The sequence below is a fragment of the Aythya fuligula genome, chromosome 2 (assembly GCF_009819795.1).
Source record: "Aythya fuligula isolate bAytFul2 chromosome 2, bAytFul2.pri, whole genome shotgun sequence".
In the NCBI taxonomy this organism is placed as follows: Eukaryota; Metazoa; Chordata; class Aves; order Anseriformes; family Anatidae; genus Aythya; species Aythya fuligula.
In genome coordinates this window covers 43,509,994-43,529,012 of record NC_045560.1, presented here as the reverse complement: position 1 = coordinate 43,529,012, position 19,019 = coordinate 43,509,994, and the positions used below count along the sequence as shown (strand labels likewise).

Here is a 19,019-nt window from a genome sequence, read left to right as displayed (position 1 = left end):
TCCTATATTAGACGTATTGCAGTGATATTTACTAATACTTGATTTTCTTTTCCCATTTATGTTCATAGTAAGAATTAACAATAGGTTATTTGCTGCTGTTGTTGGTTACAATTGACTTGACTTTTTTTTTTTTTAAGACAGTGTAGAAAACTGTAGTGTAAACAAGCATCATAGCAAAGCGTCTAATTAGAGCTGAACTGATGTGCAAAATTTCATAGGAGTTGTAAAAGTGGCCTTATAGGTCCCCAAAATGACACATGCAGCGTTTCTGTTCTGAAATTAGAATTTTTCAACATGAAAAATTTGAGCCTTTTTTCAGAATTGTGGTGAGTTTAAATTAAGCATGGGTATGGAGCTTTTGGCTGCTATAAAAGCTTTAATATTCAGAATACTTCTTCATAGCATTGAGTTGAAAAGGAGCTAAGGAACATTATTTTTTATTATGATTTTTTTTTTAGATTTAAAATAATGTTCTCTTAAATGAGATTTTTGCTTCTATTAACTCGATGTTAATAGTTCACTCCGTACTGATTTATGAAATGCTTTATCAAAAATATAACTTGCCATATGTTAATTTGGAAGAACGGATGCACTAAGTGTTGCGCTTTATGCAGAATTATTCGAAATCCTACCTCTTTATTTGGGCCATAATTTATCAGTAAAAGAGCGCTTCCAACTGATTTTTAGTAAGTGATTTTATGGTAAACTAATTGTGTGTGGTCTTGAAATTGCATTCTGTTTTTTAAATTATGCATATTATTTTCCTCATGGCAATTTGTGGTGGAGGATTTATACTTGCAGAATTCTTTACTGTAGGCAGTCCAAGTTAGCTCAGAAAGCCAAGTGGCTGCATCACACCTCGTACTACATTCTAGCTGCCATTGAAGTAGATAATAGCAGCACACTTCATCTTGGAATGGTGTTTATTTTGGCTGAGAGTGATTAGAGTATAACCTCTGCCAGTGTTACCACTGTTGTTAAAGAACCAAGAATTGCAGCTTGTGAACATTTTGTAGCAACGTATGTTATTTACAGAAATTTAGAGAAGTTAATTAGGATTAACCAAGAAAAATCTAGAGAAATATTTTTTTCCATCATTTAAAAAAGTTGGAAGAGACATTTCTGACCCCTCTGAAATGCGGTATAAGCTACAACTTGTGGTACTCTCCAGTGGACTAGCCATTGGCATACGTTCTGAACATCTGGTGCAGTGAGATCTAGATTTCACGGGGCCTGCACCAGTGTGACATCCATTTTATGTGCCAACAGGCAGTTCCAGAATTTGGAAAGGACAGCTTTTTGGCACAACGACAGTCCTGCTGCTTCTTGCAAGTCCTTTGCTGCATATTTAAAATTGTTATCTTTTGATTCCTGCAGGAATTATGCAACTAACTGATAAGTTTTTTGTTTCCTCTAGAAACGTGTGTTCCTTATAATGTATGAAAATACCACTGCAAGCTTGCTGAAATTTCCTTCTAGCTGTTCAACAGCGTTGGTGTGATTAGTTGTTATCCTTGTAGACAGAAGGTTAATTTAGACCATACAGGAACAGATGAAATTAATTGATATCTACTGTGGCAGTTTCTTTGGGGGCTATTTCATTTGTCTATAGAAGTAGTGTCATCTCCTAAAGCTGTTTGTTCTACCTTAAGTTAGTATTGCAAAGATCAATAAAAACGTGTCTCCTTAAGGGATAAATGGGTTTCTTAAATCTGCAATCAGGCTAGTACCTTCCTAAGGAGCAAATGTGGATGTCCTTATAAAAATTACAGTACTATAAACCAATAATTATTAAATTGCATAGAGTAAAGGTGAATACTTTTTGTGTTAACATGAATAACACAAAAGTACATTTGTGGTCATTAAGAATGCACACAGGTTGCACCTTTCTAAACCGCACCTTGTTCTGTGAGTTTGATTTTGTATTCAAGCAAAGGTTGAGTCATCCTGGATACCAGATACACAGTCAGGGAGAATTAAGGTTGCTATGGGAATCACAGAACAAATGTTCTTCTAAATTACACCATTTGTCCATGTGAGTTATTTCAAGAGTGAACCTGGTTTGTTGTTTCTGGGTGTTGTTTTTTTTGTTGTTGTTCCAAATTTGAAAAATATTAATGATGTACACCAGGCCTCTTTTTATTAACATTTTCTCAGACTGTAGTTTAGTAGTAATTGAAAATGTGCAAAGATGATCATTTTCAATAACTTAATAAATGGCACTTTCTAAGTTCAGGATAATACATGTATGATAGCTACATAAATAGCAGCATTCATTTTCTTAAGCAATTGCAGAGAAACTAGGATTACTATTTGTGGTTATTAGAGCATTTCATTAAATGTTAACTAAATGGTAAGCTTCCAAAGGAGCTTGAGAAATAAAACTTGAAGGAAATTCAATCTCCAACTTCTGCATGCCTTCAAAACTCTCAATTAATTTTGTAAATAAAAACAGAATTCACCTGTTCTGTGTGAAATAGAGCAGAGCATATATTTGCCTACATTTTGAAAAGCTACCAGGCGGTTCTCTTGCTCAGATAATGCATTAGTTTCAATTTCAGGTTGTCAGTTTGAAAATGAAGCTTTGAAGAAAACATGCTTCTGCAAACCTTATTTTTCAGATTAGAGGATCACGTTTCATGGCTGCTTGTTTAGTGGCCTTACTTTCGGTGCAGGTTTCTGGCTGGCTGGTGCAGCGACGATCTTCACAGCAAACCCTTAACACGGCAAGGTGCACTTAACTTCTGCAGCTGTGTTTATAATGGGTAGGACTGCTTCCAAAATACATGGGCTATTTCGTTAACCCACATTCAAGCACTGTTTTTATTCAATTAAATAGAAGACATTTTTGATTGTTGTTAGTGGTAACACATGACAGTGTAATATTAAAGTGGCTACCCAAGTTTCAAATATTAAGTATAGAAAGCACTTAAGTAATTGCTGTCCAAGAGAAAGAAACCATAGAAATGGCTCGTATTTTATGTGTACTATTCCGTTTACATTATTATATACATTTATAGAGGGACTTATTATAATCTTCAAATCCTTGTACAACACCCAGAGTGCTGTATGCTACACTTAGAAATACTAAAAACGTTTTGATTTTACAACAAATAGAAAATAGTAAACACTATAGGTCTCATGCGTTACTTAACAAAGACCTGATCAGCAGCTTTTGCAACACGTCCTTATAATTTCCTTCACTAACGCTTGGCTTTGAGGTTTTGAATGGTTTTAAAGCCTTGTGTATGTTACATTGAGGCTTTTAAGGAGCTGCTTGCCTGCTTCTTGGTTGCAATTCTGATTTCTGACAATTTTTTAAAAATATAGTTCATATCCCTTATGGCTAATAACAGTTAATCCAGCGGGGTAAATTAAACTGTGCCTGAATTTGATACAAGCTCCTTTGTAGCTTTGTGTTTCAGCTACTAGATGTATACATGTAACTGACAGAGGATATATAATATAAAAATGGTTTGCATACTTGTCTCTGGCTGAGGAAACATTGTCTTACATCCTTGTACGTATTGCTCAGTGTGTTCTGATGATGATGTCTACTCTCTTCTGGGCTGAGTGCTTGCAGTTTTTCCTCGCAGAGATCCCCAGTTATCCAATTGCAGTTTTATTGGTAAGTCTATGCTGGCAGACACAAAGCACGTGAATTTGTGTAAAAGTTGCTGTATAAATGCGATTTGCCCATACTACAGTACATCACAAACTGCCTCAAAAGCATGGCAATGTGCGTTGAATCACCTCAGTGCTGGGAAGTTACTGATGTCAACTTCAAACCAGCTGACAGCCTGCTTTGGGATGGTGGGAAAAGTCAAAGGGTAGATTTGCAGCTCTTTGTATTAGTAATTTAGGTGGATTTGCAGCATCACAAGCCAAAGGAGTATGCTTTATCCCAAGGCTTCCCCTATGGCCCAGGAACAGCACGAGCAGATAGCGTTGATAGTAACGGTTCACTTGCTTTTCAGAAAACATGAGCTGAACTGATTGTAAGATGGGGAATTAATACTTACTTTGATTAAAACTGAAGGTCATTCCACTGTATACTGTGCGTGTGAGAGTTGTTTAAAGCATACTTCATGGTAGTTATAAGCAAATCTAGTTATTTTCTGGCACAGTGGCTCCCCAGATTATGAAAGTGAGGTGGGATGTGACAGAAATAAAATTTTTATTTTACACCTACTACAAGCTAGGTAGCTAACTGGGAGGGGAGTGAAAGGAAGGTAAATTAAGGATAGATGAGAAAGGGAAGAGCTTGGCACTCTTAATCCCAGGGTCATGAGCTTGGTCCCCACGTTGGGCACCAACGGGATGCAGTCCTTCCTGAACTGATCCAACATGGGCTTCCCATAGACTGCTGAAGGACGGTAGTTCTTCAAGAATTGCTCCAACATGGGGTCTATACCGTGGGGTCCGTCTGTCAGGAGCAAGCTGCTCCACCACGGGTACCCCGCGGGCTGCAGCTCCGGCCCGGGGCCTGCTCCTGCGGGGGCTCTCCATGGGCCGCAGCCTCCTCCAGGCCACATCCACCTGCTCCACCGGGGGCTCCTCCACCCATGGGGGGGCTGCAGCGTGGAGATCTGCTCCATGTGGGACCCATGGGTGCAGGGGGACAGCCCGCTCCACCAGGGGCCTCTCCCTGCACAGGCCAGCTGGCTTTGGTCTGATATGGGGCAGCTTTGGGACTCTTCTCACAGAAGCCACCCCCTAAAGTCCCCATGCTATCAAACTCTTGCCAAGTAAGCCCAACACAGACACACTGGAAATCTCCATCAGAAGTTTGGAGAATTGCTTATATGGCACACTGGGCTACTCTGTATGGCCATAGGTGAGTTTATATATTCTGTGGTAGAATAAGATACATTTTTTTTTTTTTTTATTTTTAAAATCCAGTGATACATTTGGTAGTGATGTATTCTGAAACAAAGCTTCCCACAGAAATCGATGTGTTGAAATGTAAAATTTATAATCCAGTGAAATGTGACCTTTTATCTCCTGAAGACTAATCTTACTCAAAGTACAAAAAAATTACTTTTATCAATAATACGCTATACAGTGGTGAACTAATAGCATTTTTCTGTGGTTGCTGATGTTGACTTAATGACTAGCAGCAACCTTTTAGGTATTCTTTTGAATGCTTAATACTCACAAATGTACCTTAATTGTCAATAATCAAAATATGCTTTCCAGTTCTGTGCTGTAGCTATTAACTGAACTGAAGTAATCCTTCTGAAATGTAAGAAAAGCTGCTGTTCAGAAGAGCTCATGGAGTAATGAACTTGTGAGTAACATTTTAATCGCTAAAACTAATGACTTTACTTGCAGATATTGAAGTAATCCTTATATTAAAATTAAACAATCTAATTTTCTACAAGAAGCTTTTCAGAAGCCGTGTTCTCAGTGCTGCATTCTGTGGTTTAAAATACAACAATGTGCTTCCTGCTTGGCTGGATGGCAGCCAGTTGCTGTCCAAGATTTACTTGAAATTGCAGGCTCTTTCCTTTTGCTTCTCAATTTTTGGTTCTTGATCCCTGGGAGCAACTCAGAGGGAAAATATCCCATCAACCTTGGCAGCCACTGTGTGCTTCTACTCTTGTCTGTGCCTTTACCACAAGATCCCTACACCCTGCTCCCCTTGAGTCATCTTTAATAGCAAACAGTAAGTCTAAATAAGTGACTATTAAGAAGCAAATACTCAAGGAAAGAGCTTGAGAGATGTGGGGGGGAAACATAGCAGTTACTAGTTGTGCTTTGGTACAAACCTTTTGCAGGCAGCAAATGGCATGCATTACCTGCACATGCATGGAGTATCCCTAGGGAGCTCTAGTACAACAGGCAAATAAGAAAACCAGCTCAATCTCCTGCAAAAAATAGGCACCGATTCCCAGACTGCTCCCTCCAGTGGCAAAATGACCAGTGTTAGACTGATACTCAGCCTGCGGAGGGGGAGAGCAGCACAGCCTGCTCACCCTGATTTGTGGAGGTAGACTCTGTCAATGAGCAGTGCTTGTCTGCATCAGGCTTTTTTCCTTGGATTTTATTACAGAAGCTGGATCTTAAATCTTAGTTTAGTAAATAAATAAATAAAAACCTTCTCATTTGAAGACTTGCTGATTGGCTCTGTGAAACAGCCTGAAGATAGCTGACCATCAGAGGAATTTTGTTTTCTTCCAGTGTTTCAGTGCTGTTACAGATTTCATACGCTCTTTGGTGTTAGATCTGTTAAGAATATCCTGGCTTTTGTTCTGAACAGAGACATGTTTTTGTGAGACAGGTGGCTAGGTCAGCTTCTTTTCTTGCTGATCTGCTGCCTGTTTTAAAGTACTGAAGGAAAGGAAGTGGTTCCTCATGCATTCCTGAATTGCACAAGTTTGAGAATTTCTCAGGACAGTGGATTACTTTTGTTACTAATATTTAAAGCTTCCAGATACATCTCCAAAAAAAGACCCTTTGTCCCACCTTTCCTCTCTCCCTCCATATCCAACAGCCATCACGGGCTAAAAAAAAAAAAAGGCAAAAACAAACTATGAAGATCTGCAAAATACAGTCTGATTATTGTAGCTGTGCAACTAACAGCAAGGGAGCTTGAAAGTGTGGCTAGTGATGGTGACCAGTGGAACAGCATCAGCATCAATGGAAACAGCAGACTGGAAGCAGTAGCTAAGGAAGAGAAACAGCCAAGCCAAGCTCTGCTTTTAGAATCAGTCCTAATGACATTTGTTCCTCTGTTTCCTCACAAGGAACCACCCTGTGGAGTGCACTATGAGAAGACTGAGCAAAAAAGACGAAATAAAACCCCAAAGGAAATTATGTTTTGTCAGCTGAGACAATGAAGATATGTAGCAACTGGCTTTTCAGTTGCTCCCTTAACAGATATTATGTGGATTTCTGGTTAGGGAAAAGAGAACAGAATAGCACATGGTGGTAGGGAGGCTTTTTTTCTTTTTTTTTTTTCTTTTCTTTTTCTTTCTCCTTCTCCAAGGGAAGAAATAGAATTGTGAAAGAAGAGGCAAGAATTGAAAAGAAAATGTGCCCCGGTACTTATCTGCCACCCTGATTGTCAGAGGTAGAGTTCTGTTTGTTCTGTCACTTTTTGTGGCTCTGTCTGCAAATTGCATGCCAAGTGAAAATTAACTTGCTCCTTTGAAGCTTCATTGATAGGATGTGTGTGTCTAAGCCTTAATAACTATTACATAACAGAGTCATTCCAATTTCACTGTTCATTGTTTGCATCTTTAAAATAATTGAGGTCAAGCCGGTTGCTACCCTGAGGTGACAATAATAGAGAATTACGTGCTTTTTCTTTGTGACGGGAGGGAAGGAGTAATCAAGAAAGGACAATTGATATGGACGTCATTATCTGGTTCCATCTTTCCAAGAGGCTTTCAGAGTATCTCACTTAGTATTCCAGGATCCTTTCATAAAATAGTTTTTCTCATTAGCATAGTGATGTTCACAGAGGCTACTGTGGGTCTTCATCCAGACTGAAGCTTTTTGGATAGACTTCCCTTCAGCTCACAGCTCAAGGAGGCCGTTTTTGGTTAAAACTTCAGGTTTTACTGTAAGCAAAGTATGCAAATCTCTTATTTCTAGTTTAAGCACGTTTGTGGTCAGCTGGTCTTGTACGTGTTTCCACACTAGACATTTTCAGAGCTAAAATGCAAAATACTCCTTATAAGAGATCAGTGTTATAGATTGCAGTGCCTTTAGCAACAACTGCTGTGTAAATCTCTTTCACTTTAGTTATATATTAAGCTCTAATTTGCCTTCCTAGTTTGTGTGCTATTGATGGAATCCTATTAAAATATTTATGGGTGTGACTTTACTGAAGAAAAGGGGGAAGCCTATAAATCCCTATCAGGAAATCTCTTTTGCCAAGCAGTAAGATGCATGTATTGAGTGACCTTGAGGGAGTCAGAACACTTTTCAGAAATTAAGCCCAAGCAAAAATTATCTTGCTTTGCTGTGGTTAGGTATTAATGCTTAACTCAAAATAAAAATGCATTAAATTGGGGGGGAAAAAACCCGCATTTTACTGCAGCTGTAGAAGTTATCTTAATTTAAGAGACTTTTCATAGGAGAGGTAGACCTTCTGAGCTGGTGATTGACAGCACTGAATTCTGTAGATGTGGTTGGAAGCAAGCTAAAAAAAGCAAGTGATTTTTATTAGTCATTTTTTTGCATGTATGTTTATGCTCTTTCCCTTTTCAGAATAAATAGTTGAAAGTAGGAAAGCTTCAAGGAAATCCTGTGTGGGAATTCTGAAATTGTGCTGTATTGTTGGATAATATGTGAGATTAATGGCTTGTACAGTTACTGTGGTGACATTGGAGTTCCACGTGTTTGTCTTACTTGTCCCAAGTATATATCAAATGAATCTATTATGCTTTGGTATGTATATATTAGTTGTCTGTTTTAACCTTTAATTTTCATATGATGCCAGTTCATATTGTTGTTGGTGATATCTGGATCAAGATTGTTGATATCTAGGTCAAGCAAGAAATCTTTCTCAAGGTCAGAATCAATGACTGTTAGGCTTTCGTGGCAACCCAATGCATTGGGTTTGCAATGATTTAGAAGGTTTTCATTTTTTCTCTGTGGACTTGATTCTCTTCCTTTACACGTCTGCTTCCTTTTTTTAAGAAAAGCAGCGTTTTATATTAAACAAAAGAGGAAAAAAAAAAAGAAAAACACAACTCTGTGATATTTGCTTTTTTAAAAATGAGAACCAAGGTCTGCACTCCTATCACTTATGACCTAATTAAGGATGGTTTCAAAAGCTGGCTTCTACTTGTGTCCTTTCCTGATGGCTTTCATAATGTTTTTCTTGTGTTATGATTCTCTAAAAGCAAGAAACTAATATACCAGAAAGTATTTGTGTGTGTGTGTGAGAGAGAGAGAGAAAGGGAGAGCAAGAAATCATGTTTTCATATAACAGAAAGAAAACAATGAAGAAGCATTTTGGCGCCTTCCTTGCCTTTGAAGGCAGTAAACCTCTCAAAAATGCAACTTGACTTAGGGTTGGTAAGAAAGTGATTTGCGTTGAATTCCTGCATTACTATTTAAATGTCCAAAGCTTTTCCCACAACATTTTTTTTTTTTTTTTAACAGATGCTCTCTTTTTCATATTAGCATTGTGTTTATTTTCCGAGTTTTCTTTATGATTGTTTTCAACTTGCCTACTGTCAGCAATGGAAAGGTTTTAAAAATAAAAATTACTGCATTAAATCTTCCAGAGAAAATGCCCAGAGGTGACTAGGCAGCCAATGTGCTGCTAGTGGTGGTATTACTGACAGCCCACGCAGAGAACAGTAAGTCGAGAAAGAGTGGTATTAACTGATAGAGCTAAATGTGTCCTTGATGAATGATTTCTAGCATGTCACAACTTGACAACATAGAATTTCTGTGGGTTCTTAGTGCTGCTAAAAGAATATTTTCCTTCTCTGGAGTGTTTTGGATTTTTTTTTTTTGTTGTACGCATGGGTAGGAGTATTGTAATACCTACTATAAAATGATTCAATATGTGTGAAGATCAATTCCAAAAAGGAAAATTGCACATGCTAAAATATAAATTGCTCGTGTGTATGTCAGATGATGTATTCAGTCCTGGGAAGGTCTGAATAATCTTCCTCAAGTTATATATTCCAAAGAGAGGTAGGACGGTCTCTAGTATTTAAATCTTCATAAATGAGAACAGGATTGATGACCCTGTTTTCTTGCTATGCTCTGTATGGCCTGTATGAGGAAGAGGGAGAATGTTTGCTTACCCTTTGATGTAATATGGCTGATGTCATTCTTCTTTGGCTTCAGGGAGCTTGAAATCACTGTGTCTTAGGATGCCCCTGAGAATCCTGTGAATTGGGCAGTTTGGTAAATGATGTAAAGTTGTTTTTTGCTTTAGGTTGTTGTGATGTGCTGCTAGTTTGGTGAAGTCCTGTAAGGTCAGTAATTGTAGAAATAAAGATGTTCCGATTATCGTAATACCCATCTGGGCCAGACAAACAGACTTAGGTCTGTTAGTCCTGGAGATAACGAGCATTTCCAATGTAGATGAAACCATGTCAGAGGCAGTCATATGCTCTTCATTTGTGTGTGGCTGTTCAGTTTTCATCCTTTTGAAGTTCCAGTTTATCTTTGTTCTAGGATAGGAGGACAAAAATCTTTAAAAGAGTTTATTATTAGGCTTCATAATTGGGATTTTCTCTCTCTGTAGTTTCAGAAACAAATTGAAACCTTAAATCAAAATTGCTGTTCAGGTTTCTAATACGATTTCTCTGTTTGGGAAAGATTAATATATCATCTAGTACGTTAACAAAATATTGAATTACTGTAATTTTTCTTCTAGCACAGAAATAACACCTCAATTTTTCTTGATTATTTCTTAAATTAATTTTTAGTTGCTAATTTTAGCTAATTTACAGTATGAAAGACTCTTCATTCTTCTTAATGTGTCTGAAATGTTCTGGATTCGCAAAAAAAATACGTCTCAAAGCCTATACTGTCCGGGCGACCCTGAGAACAGAGTCATTTCTAGTTACTGATTTGTTTGGGATCTCGTTACGTAATGATATGGTGCCATATAACGTTGGCAGCGTGTTCACAAGAGGAAGATCCAGGAGGTGGAATACCAGCTGCAATGAGTAGTTGGCAGTCGCTGTGACTGGGTAAGTAGGGAAAGCAACCACACGAATCACACAGGGTGTAGGATGGTTTGGGGAGGGGAGGAAGCAGGCAGCAAAAGCAGCTGGGAAGGGGCTGTTTTGGAGCAAGCAGTAGAGGGTGGATGACCTACTGAGGCAAATGTCAGAGGTAATTGCTGTTGTTTGGTTTTCTGTGAAGGTGTTGTCAAGTGGCAGCTTTCTTCATGGGTGGTGTTACCCAGAGGAATGCTGACAGTATCGGAGAATTTCTGGCTGGCTAAAAGGTCTGCATCTCCTTCCAGCTTCAGGAATAACTGTTAATAGGAAACATACAATGTGGTCTACTTGTGCTCTCCTACTGCAAGCTGAAGATGGCTAAAAGAGTAAGCCATGCACATGAGCAGTAAATGCTTGTCAACTTCTAATGCTTTGAATCCTACAGAGGAGCTGCTGTTCTTGGTGTCTTCTGCTGCTTCAGGCACCTTGAACAGTTGCTTTTACCACAGCTCTAATGTTGCATAGAAACATTGCCAGCAGGTAGCATGGAAAGGATGAATTAAAAAGGCCTCTTTCAAGCTAACTTTAGGTCAGGTAGAGAATATTAAGACCCACAACGATACTTCATTTTTGATAAAGGGAGAGTAAACAATTGTTTTTATTTACTTTTTATTGTAAACTGGGAAGAATTTAACTCTAGGCTGTAGAGCTTGGGGCTAGGTGCTAACTGCAAACATTCAGTCACTTTTTCCAAACATTTCCTAAGCTCTGCGATCAGTTTATCTTACGTTCTTCTCTTAGATGTATAAGAATATATTTGCCCTTTAAGCAAGGAAGGGGAAAATGGAAATGTTATTTTGGATTTTTATTTTCCTGTGGAAGCAGATCCTTGGAAATGTATGCTATTTCTAACAAAGAAAATAGAAAGTATGAAAAGTGATTGCACAGAGATGAAAACAAAATATTTCAGTTGCTTCAAAGTATCAGAAAGGGTTTCAACTTCACAGTCTTGTTCAGGATGGGAAAGGGAGGGAAGCAATTTTCCATTCAATTTTATTGCACAGTCTTCAGGGAGAATGTGATCCATCGACTCCCAGCCATACCTTCAATTTGTTTTCCTGAGCTCTTTTTATAGGGGAGTGTGGCTCACTTACGTGAGTGTGTGTGTCTGTGCTGGTCTGGTTTTTGTTTTGGCTTTGAAGGGACCCTCTGTGCTCTGGAGCTCAGGTACGTGGTGTGTGACTTCTCAAAACTGGAGCACAACCTGAGGTTCGGGCAGTTCCTAAAGGTGCTTATCCTGGCTGCCTTTGTCGTACTCTGTCTAATTCTCTTTTCTGACAAATGGAATTAAAATTGACTGTGCACATCTTACTGTAAAAATCTGCATAAGATTGATTCTTTTTTTGGCAATAACCTGAGAGCACAGCTCCTTCCAGTCTTTCTGGATTTTGCAGTTACTTCACAAATAAAACTCACCAAACCTATAACACTTCGGCTTCTTCTAAAGCTTTGGCCGCTGTTTTTAAATGCTAACTGTTAAGATCTCAGCATTTTAATTTTCAGCAGGGAATTAAACTAAGTTTCTTATGTAGCTTCCTTCAACAGCCTTTCACTTAATTCTGTTATAATTTGTTTGCAAGGATGAGTATTTAATCTTTGAGTTGAGTTTCCATTCTTCCTTTTCAAGTGTACTCAATATGAACTTATTAATTGGTATACTTAGCGCAGTGTAGGGAGGCTATGGGAAGCAAACCATGCTTCAAAAAGACAATAATAATAATGAAAAATCATGATGTTCATCATACACTTTTCACATTACAGTAGGTTGGACAAATGGAGCTTGAATTTGTTGTTTACAGTGTTTAGACTTTTTTTGAAAGCTTTTGAGAAACTCGAGTGTAAACCTGTAAGTTTTTTTTTTTTTCTTCTTTTTCAGTGAAATTATTCTTTTTAGGAAGACGTTATGTTTAAAATAGTTTTCTTAAGAAGGAGCATCTCAAGATCCTGAATTTTCCAGACTGCATCTAGCTCACTGTTATCGCACATTTTAGCAAAATAAACCGCCTTTTATCACTCTGTGACTTTATAATGCGATACCTTTCATATACGTAACCAGGTTATAAATTTATTTTGACCTTATAGTGTCCCACCAGCCTCCTCGTGTGCTCTGAGCTGGCTGGGTTATTGGTTGCCTGTATTAGAGAAGAGATGATGACTGTTGTGTTACGTGCAGCATAGGTGCCCCAATCCAAAGTGCCTTCCTTGAAATGCTTTCTTCAGGGATTTAATCTAGAAATTGTTGCATTAGAGAAAAATCCACTCTGTTACATGAACCTTGTAATAATTAAGCCAACATATTTTGGGGGTCAGTGTGCTGGTACAGGAACTCTGCAGTTAATGTGATGGATCGCGTGGTGACTGCCAGCAGCATTGACGTTCTGTGATCACGGCCACGTATGAGATTCATTTGAATTGCTGAAGGAGTTGGACTTCGATTTATCTCTCGCCATGATTAGAGCTTGAACTTTAGCTGTGAGATTGAATTTGCATGCTTCATAAACCTATTAAAATTGATCTTTTTTTTTTTTTTCAAAGCATGTAATCTTCAAATAGCAGTTTCTTAGATTATGTAAAAACATCAGATTTAGCAAAAGAGAAGGGGAGGAAGAGAAGTAATAAGAAGACAATCATGGAATAACCTTCATGTTTAGCTTAAAAGTTCCACTCTAGAAACACACATAAAAATTTCTGCCCTCCAGCCCTTTCTTCACATTGGTTGGAGTTTGGGTGGAATAGCTGGCACATGATATCATCTTTCTGTATTTTCTAGGAAGCTGTTTTTTAGGGTGCTGCAAGCTTTTGAGAATGTAAAAGGACTTTTCTCTTGTATCAGTCTGGCAAGAGGATTGGTAGGTTATTTCTACTATTTCATCCGCCTTTTAGGATCGTGAGCCTGCGGTTATACTGAAAATAGAAAGATTGGAAAATGAGATTTTTAAGAGAGTTCAACACATGGCAACCGTTATTCAGCATGGACTCCCACGGGTAATTGAACCTTGGGTTTATATTGATAGATCTTGCACCTGCAGCAGAAAAAGATACTAAGCAACTCTGTTCTTGTTAACTGAGTTTTCTGTCTGGTAGTATATATCCTTTCTGCTATATCTTGCCAAAGGGTGTGGAAGGGAAGAAGTGTGATGCTGCATTATTGAAGAAAGATTGCAATGTCTTAAGCAAAGTCATTACTTAGATGGTGTGGATCTTCTCTGTAATTGAGTGAGAGCTTGATATTTGGGAGTTGGATGTAAGTACTTTACATCGTTTGGCAATAAGAGATTTGCAATCTTATGTTTAAAATCAGCTTTATGTGTGCCCATAACTTGTCTTTGTTAGGGTATCTGATCAGTAGACAAACTTGTGGGGATAAAACACCACCACTTCGAGATGTCCGGAAGGCTGACGCAATCCTCAAATTATTTTTGAGATGAGATACGTAACTCTGGCTCTTTAGACATAAGCTGTATATATACATAAGTCAGTACGTTAAAGAAAAGGTCCAGAATGAATTTGAGTTTTGTCTCAAATGTGTATGATTGTAGTTACAGGCATGATTATTTCAAAGATACTCCCAAGTGTGGTGTGGTACATGAAGGTGTTTTCTTATCTTAAGGAACGGTAAGTATGAGAGAGTCCCATCGTATGCATGTATAATTTATGAAAAGCTGTAAAAACAGATTTTTTAAACATCTTTTTCTTTTAGTTATAGGAAGGATTTTTGGAAGCTTGCCAGTTTATTTAAAGAACAGCCTGCTCATACAATGTTTTTATCTGCTCTACAAGCGTGCATTTTATCTTTGTCTGGTTGGTTCAAATCTAGAAACAGATTAACTTTCTTCCCGACAGCTGGTATTCATATCTGATAGTAAATAAGTATTCTAAGTTGCATCCTATGGCAATGCCTGTAAACTTCCAAGTCACCTTATTTTTTCAAAATAATTCCTTACCAATGCTTGAGAAATGAAAAATGTTTGTTCTTAAACTGTGACTAGATGTTTCATGTAGGAAAGGAAGAAGATGGATGCTGTATCTTCTGTGGGTGTCTCAGGTCATGGACCTAGGAAAGAAAATTCAAGTCTAAATTGGAAACAGAGAAGGAAGTAGAATTTTCGTATGTTTCCTTAAATACTTCCAGAAAGTATGAGTTGCTATTACACCTACCAGGAACCTACTACTTTAAGAGACTATTTTCTCTAACATAGTCTTGACGTTTTCACAGGTCTTTGGTAGTCTCAAGCCCTTTGTTTTTGTAGGTAAATTTATGGTATATTTGCATCATAACATGAACGTTCATTTGTTGTTCTTTACATTTAGTTACTACATCAACCTGTAGGAATTTAACAGCTACGTTGTGATATTTCCTATGGCATCAGATGTTTTTGCACCTTTACAGATGATGAGTCAAGTTGAGGGACAACAGAAGAATCTCGTACAAGCCATCGAAGCTCTCCCAAGTTCTGGACCCCTTTCTGCCTTGGATCAGGACTTGCTGCTTTTAAAAGCTACCTCTGCTGCCACCCTGAGCTGCCTTGGAGAATGCCTGACTCTATTACAGCAAAGCATGCATCAAGTGGGCCAGCACCATAACAGGTCACTCTCATCAGGTGAGCACAAGCGCTCTTGGGTATTTTTTTTACATGCCTTAGGGTTTTTTGTTATGCTACTGAAGAAGGCAAAATGAACCCTTCCTCAAAGAGCAGTCGGATTGAGCAGCTTGTAAGCTTCTGCAGCATCAAGTATTAGCATTTTTCTCTTAGCCTAAAAAAAGCTGCAAAATGTTGAAATTGGAAAAGAGGGGAAAAAGATGTTGTCCTAAGTCTTCACGGGGAAATTAGGTTTTGAAGACAGCAAGACAGGGAGGGGGAAAAAAGTGGCATGGAGAACAGATAGATAAGCCTCTGCTCTTAAAGACAGTGCAGAACCTGCTTGGTATTTTTATGTAGAGATTGAAATCACAATACAGTTGTGTTTGATAAAAATGCAGTGTTACAGTGAAAAATCATATTTCTAGTTTTTTACATAAAAAGATTAATCCTGCTGAGGTAGATTTATTCCAATTAGTGGTTTTATAAGTGGTTTTATTTAAGTCTGGGAAGAGATCTCCATGTTTCTATTAAAAAAAAAAAATATATATATATATAAAAATAAAATGCTGTCAAATTTTTATGAACCTAAAAAGTCAAAACTGTGTGATTCTGCATTGCAGGCATGAACCTCCCAAGTCCTCATGCAGCTCAATTTTTTTAATTCACACAGTTGTAGGACTCTATCAATAATATAGGAAGTCAGACCTTTCTGAAAGGATGGTCATTGTTTTCTCAGGGGTAGACTGCCTAGTGTAAGCACAGGAGCAGGACATGATATAAGTGGAGGAGGAGGAGCAGCAGCAAAAATGGGGTGGCTTTTCTGGAAATGGGGTGGCTTTTTATGTTTTTTTGTAGGTAAATCAACAACATAATCCAACTTCAAGTAGGCCCTTAAAGAACAAAACATGAAGAAAAACACACAAAAGTACTGGAAATCAAAAAGACAAAACATTCTTATTTGCAGAAAGTTTATTACAGGGCAGGATATGCCCTCAGGGCTGCTGAGACAACTGAGTAAGAAGAATCCTTCTGATGAATTCCCACTGTGGGGAAAATAGAAATGTGAAAGGGTCAGTTGAGAAGTAGGGAAATGACATTAAAAGGGCCCTTAGGAAGACAAAACAAAACAACTACCAACCAACCAACAAACAAACCCACTACTACCACTAACAAAAACAAACAAACAAAAAAAAACAACAACAACAACCAAAAGACAGTTAAAAACTTTGATGCCTATACTATGGCATATTGTGACTTCCCTAATCCAGATTCTGATATATTTCAGAGAGTAAAGTAAATGAACAACAACAACACAATACTGTATTCTGGTTTTAACTTAAAAAATGCAGAAAACTTGCACATATCTTAATAGTAATGATAAAGTGCCTTTAATTGAATTCTTTGATATAATGTCATTTCAAAAGAGAATGGGTTGGATCAAAGATGAAAAGCATCCTTCAAAGAAAAGTCACTTTCCAGTTTCAAAGTCCCTGGGGGTTGTTTTTCATGTCCGTGTGATCTAAGTGAACTGTCAGAGATAGATGACTTGAGTCGTACATGCCCTTGAATCTCTGTCCAAGTAATCTTCTGTTAAATCAGTGCTGTGTTTTGACTTGATAATGATTTTTGCAGATCTGTGCACAATAGCAGGGAAAAACAAATATAACACTAGTACTCGCTTAAAGGGGTTCCCTTTTTTAATCCCTTCTCCCTCCCCTAAAAATGTTGAAAGCTGCTATTATAAAGGACTTAACAAAATTTAATAAGTATTCTTATTTGTTTGTTTTCCCTTTAGACTTTAAAGTTGTACGAGAATTCTTTCAGGAACTGAAATTCTGTAGCACTTGTTCATATCAGCATCTTCAGTGTAACTGTGAGAACCCGAATGCAAACAGTTAATCCTTCAGTGTGTAGGTGTGCTTATTTGGTATGTAATTTAGAGAGAGGGAGACAGAGGGAGAGAGGGGGGAACTAAAAGCTGCTGAAATATTTAGACTATTCTCCCTCAAAAATCTGTGAAATTACTACTTTTTCTTCCTTTTCTTTTCCCCAGGACTTGTTATGCAACACAGTTGCCTGAAAGAACCTGGCATGAAAGTCTTGATTACTGATTTTCCTACCCAGTTAATCTTGCTCAGGCGTACTTTGGTGGACTTAACGTTTCTGCTGAGTTGGTAGAGTTTCAGAGTCATCAAAGCTGAATAAACTCGTACCTAATCAGACTAATGCCTTTAAGTAATCTAGCAAACTCTAACTCTGAGAGATGATATATTTCATTTTGATTCTGTGTCCTCCAGGTGAATTTTTTTTAATTGCATATCCAGAAGGAGCAACCAAACGGTGACCTTTATTATCACCTCCTGGTACGGTCAGGTGAAAATGACTTGTTAGGTTAAAAGCCATATGTTCATCTGATAGAAAGTCTAAAACATCTTTCCAGGATGATGTGATGGCCTTGTTCAATATATCGCCAAATGTTTCCATCCAAGTGCCATCATTACCTGCTACATAGCATCCAAAGATTCTAGTTCAATAAATCCTGTGGAAAGGCAATGGGGACAAGATCCTCAGGCTGTTGCACAGACAGACAAGGTAGGAATTTGATAACTTACCTCTAGCCTACAGTTCATGAAGGTGGTCCAACAAAGCAGAGCAGCACTCCCTTGTAGAGTGTGAGAAATAAGCAATGACTTCACTTTCTTAAATTAAACTTACCTTTGACTTCACCTTCCTTCAGAATGAAATGCTCATGCTATTATGTCCTAAATACAAAGAACTGCCAGAAGAGTAGATAGTATCTACTTTCTCTGTACCTTTACCCTGCTTCTGTTCTTGAAGTCATTATGGCCAGTTGTGCATGGATTGTTAACTTTCCCTCTGTGCACCGTAGGCCTTGCCATCTGAATGCTTCTACAGCAAGGACTTAAAGTAGCTGAGAGTTTCTCACATAATACTTAGAGAATGCACTCGCAAAGATAGTTATTAAATAGTAGCTATTTTAAACAGATTTGTAGACTGTAACTTTTTAAAAATTAAAAAAAAATGCTACTTTTGAGGTAACTTTTTTATTGTTTTGTTTTCCAGTCGTGTGATTAGATAGATCTGATCCAGTATCTAGAATATGTGGGTCTTGACTTTAAATATTTTATGACATGTTTTGGCGTGAAATAGTTTAAGGAAGAAGTGATTTTGAGCTCTTCATGTTTCTCGCAAGTTGTCAGTCTTATATCTCAAGTCTGCAAGCAGTTATGAAGATTAAACTGAAATCTTCAATCTTTTTTTGAAGGGTAGTCAACACATGTTTCATTCCCACAGTAAAGATTCAAGGAAAGGTTTTTTGTGATTCTCTTTTTGTTAGTGCTCGATTTTGGACGTGCATCAACAAGAACAGCCAGTGAAGCAAAAATTCTGTCTGTGTTTCTACTTTGGGGTAAAACAATGTCAAATTCATATCTAGCTGTCTCCATTAAAAGTCTATGCATTGATCTCTGGCTAAATGCTTTGTAATTTTTTTTCTTTAATTGAAAATGTGCTGGAGAAGGGTATTATTAGATGAAAGTATTGGTTACATACAGTGTAAGGTGAAAACGAGGGATTGCACCTATTCTTAGGAGTTTCATTGGGGTTTGGGATTTTTTTTTTTTTTGTAGGAGGAAGAAGCATTTCAAGGATTTTCCAATTGGCCAAGGATGTCACCTAGTAGTGTAGTGTATAGCATTTGCTAATCAGC

The 19,019-nt window shown here is 37.8% G+C and overlaps 1 protein-coding gene across 1 annotated transcript in view; it reads left to right on the top strand.

Annotated features, from left to right (window-relative positions):
* Positions 1–19,019, top strand: part of OSBPL10 (oxysterol binding protein like 10) — a gene marked incomplete at its 5' end in the record, with an annotated part of 107,545 nt that overhangs the window by 45,785 nt on the left and 42,741 nt on the right. The window contains one exon of the mRNA XM_032181021.1: positions 15,097–15,307. Coding sequence (XP_032036912.1) covers positions 15,097–15,307 — 211 coding nt within the window. The remainder of the gene's footprint in view (positions 1–15,096; positions 15,308–19,019) is intronic.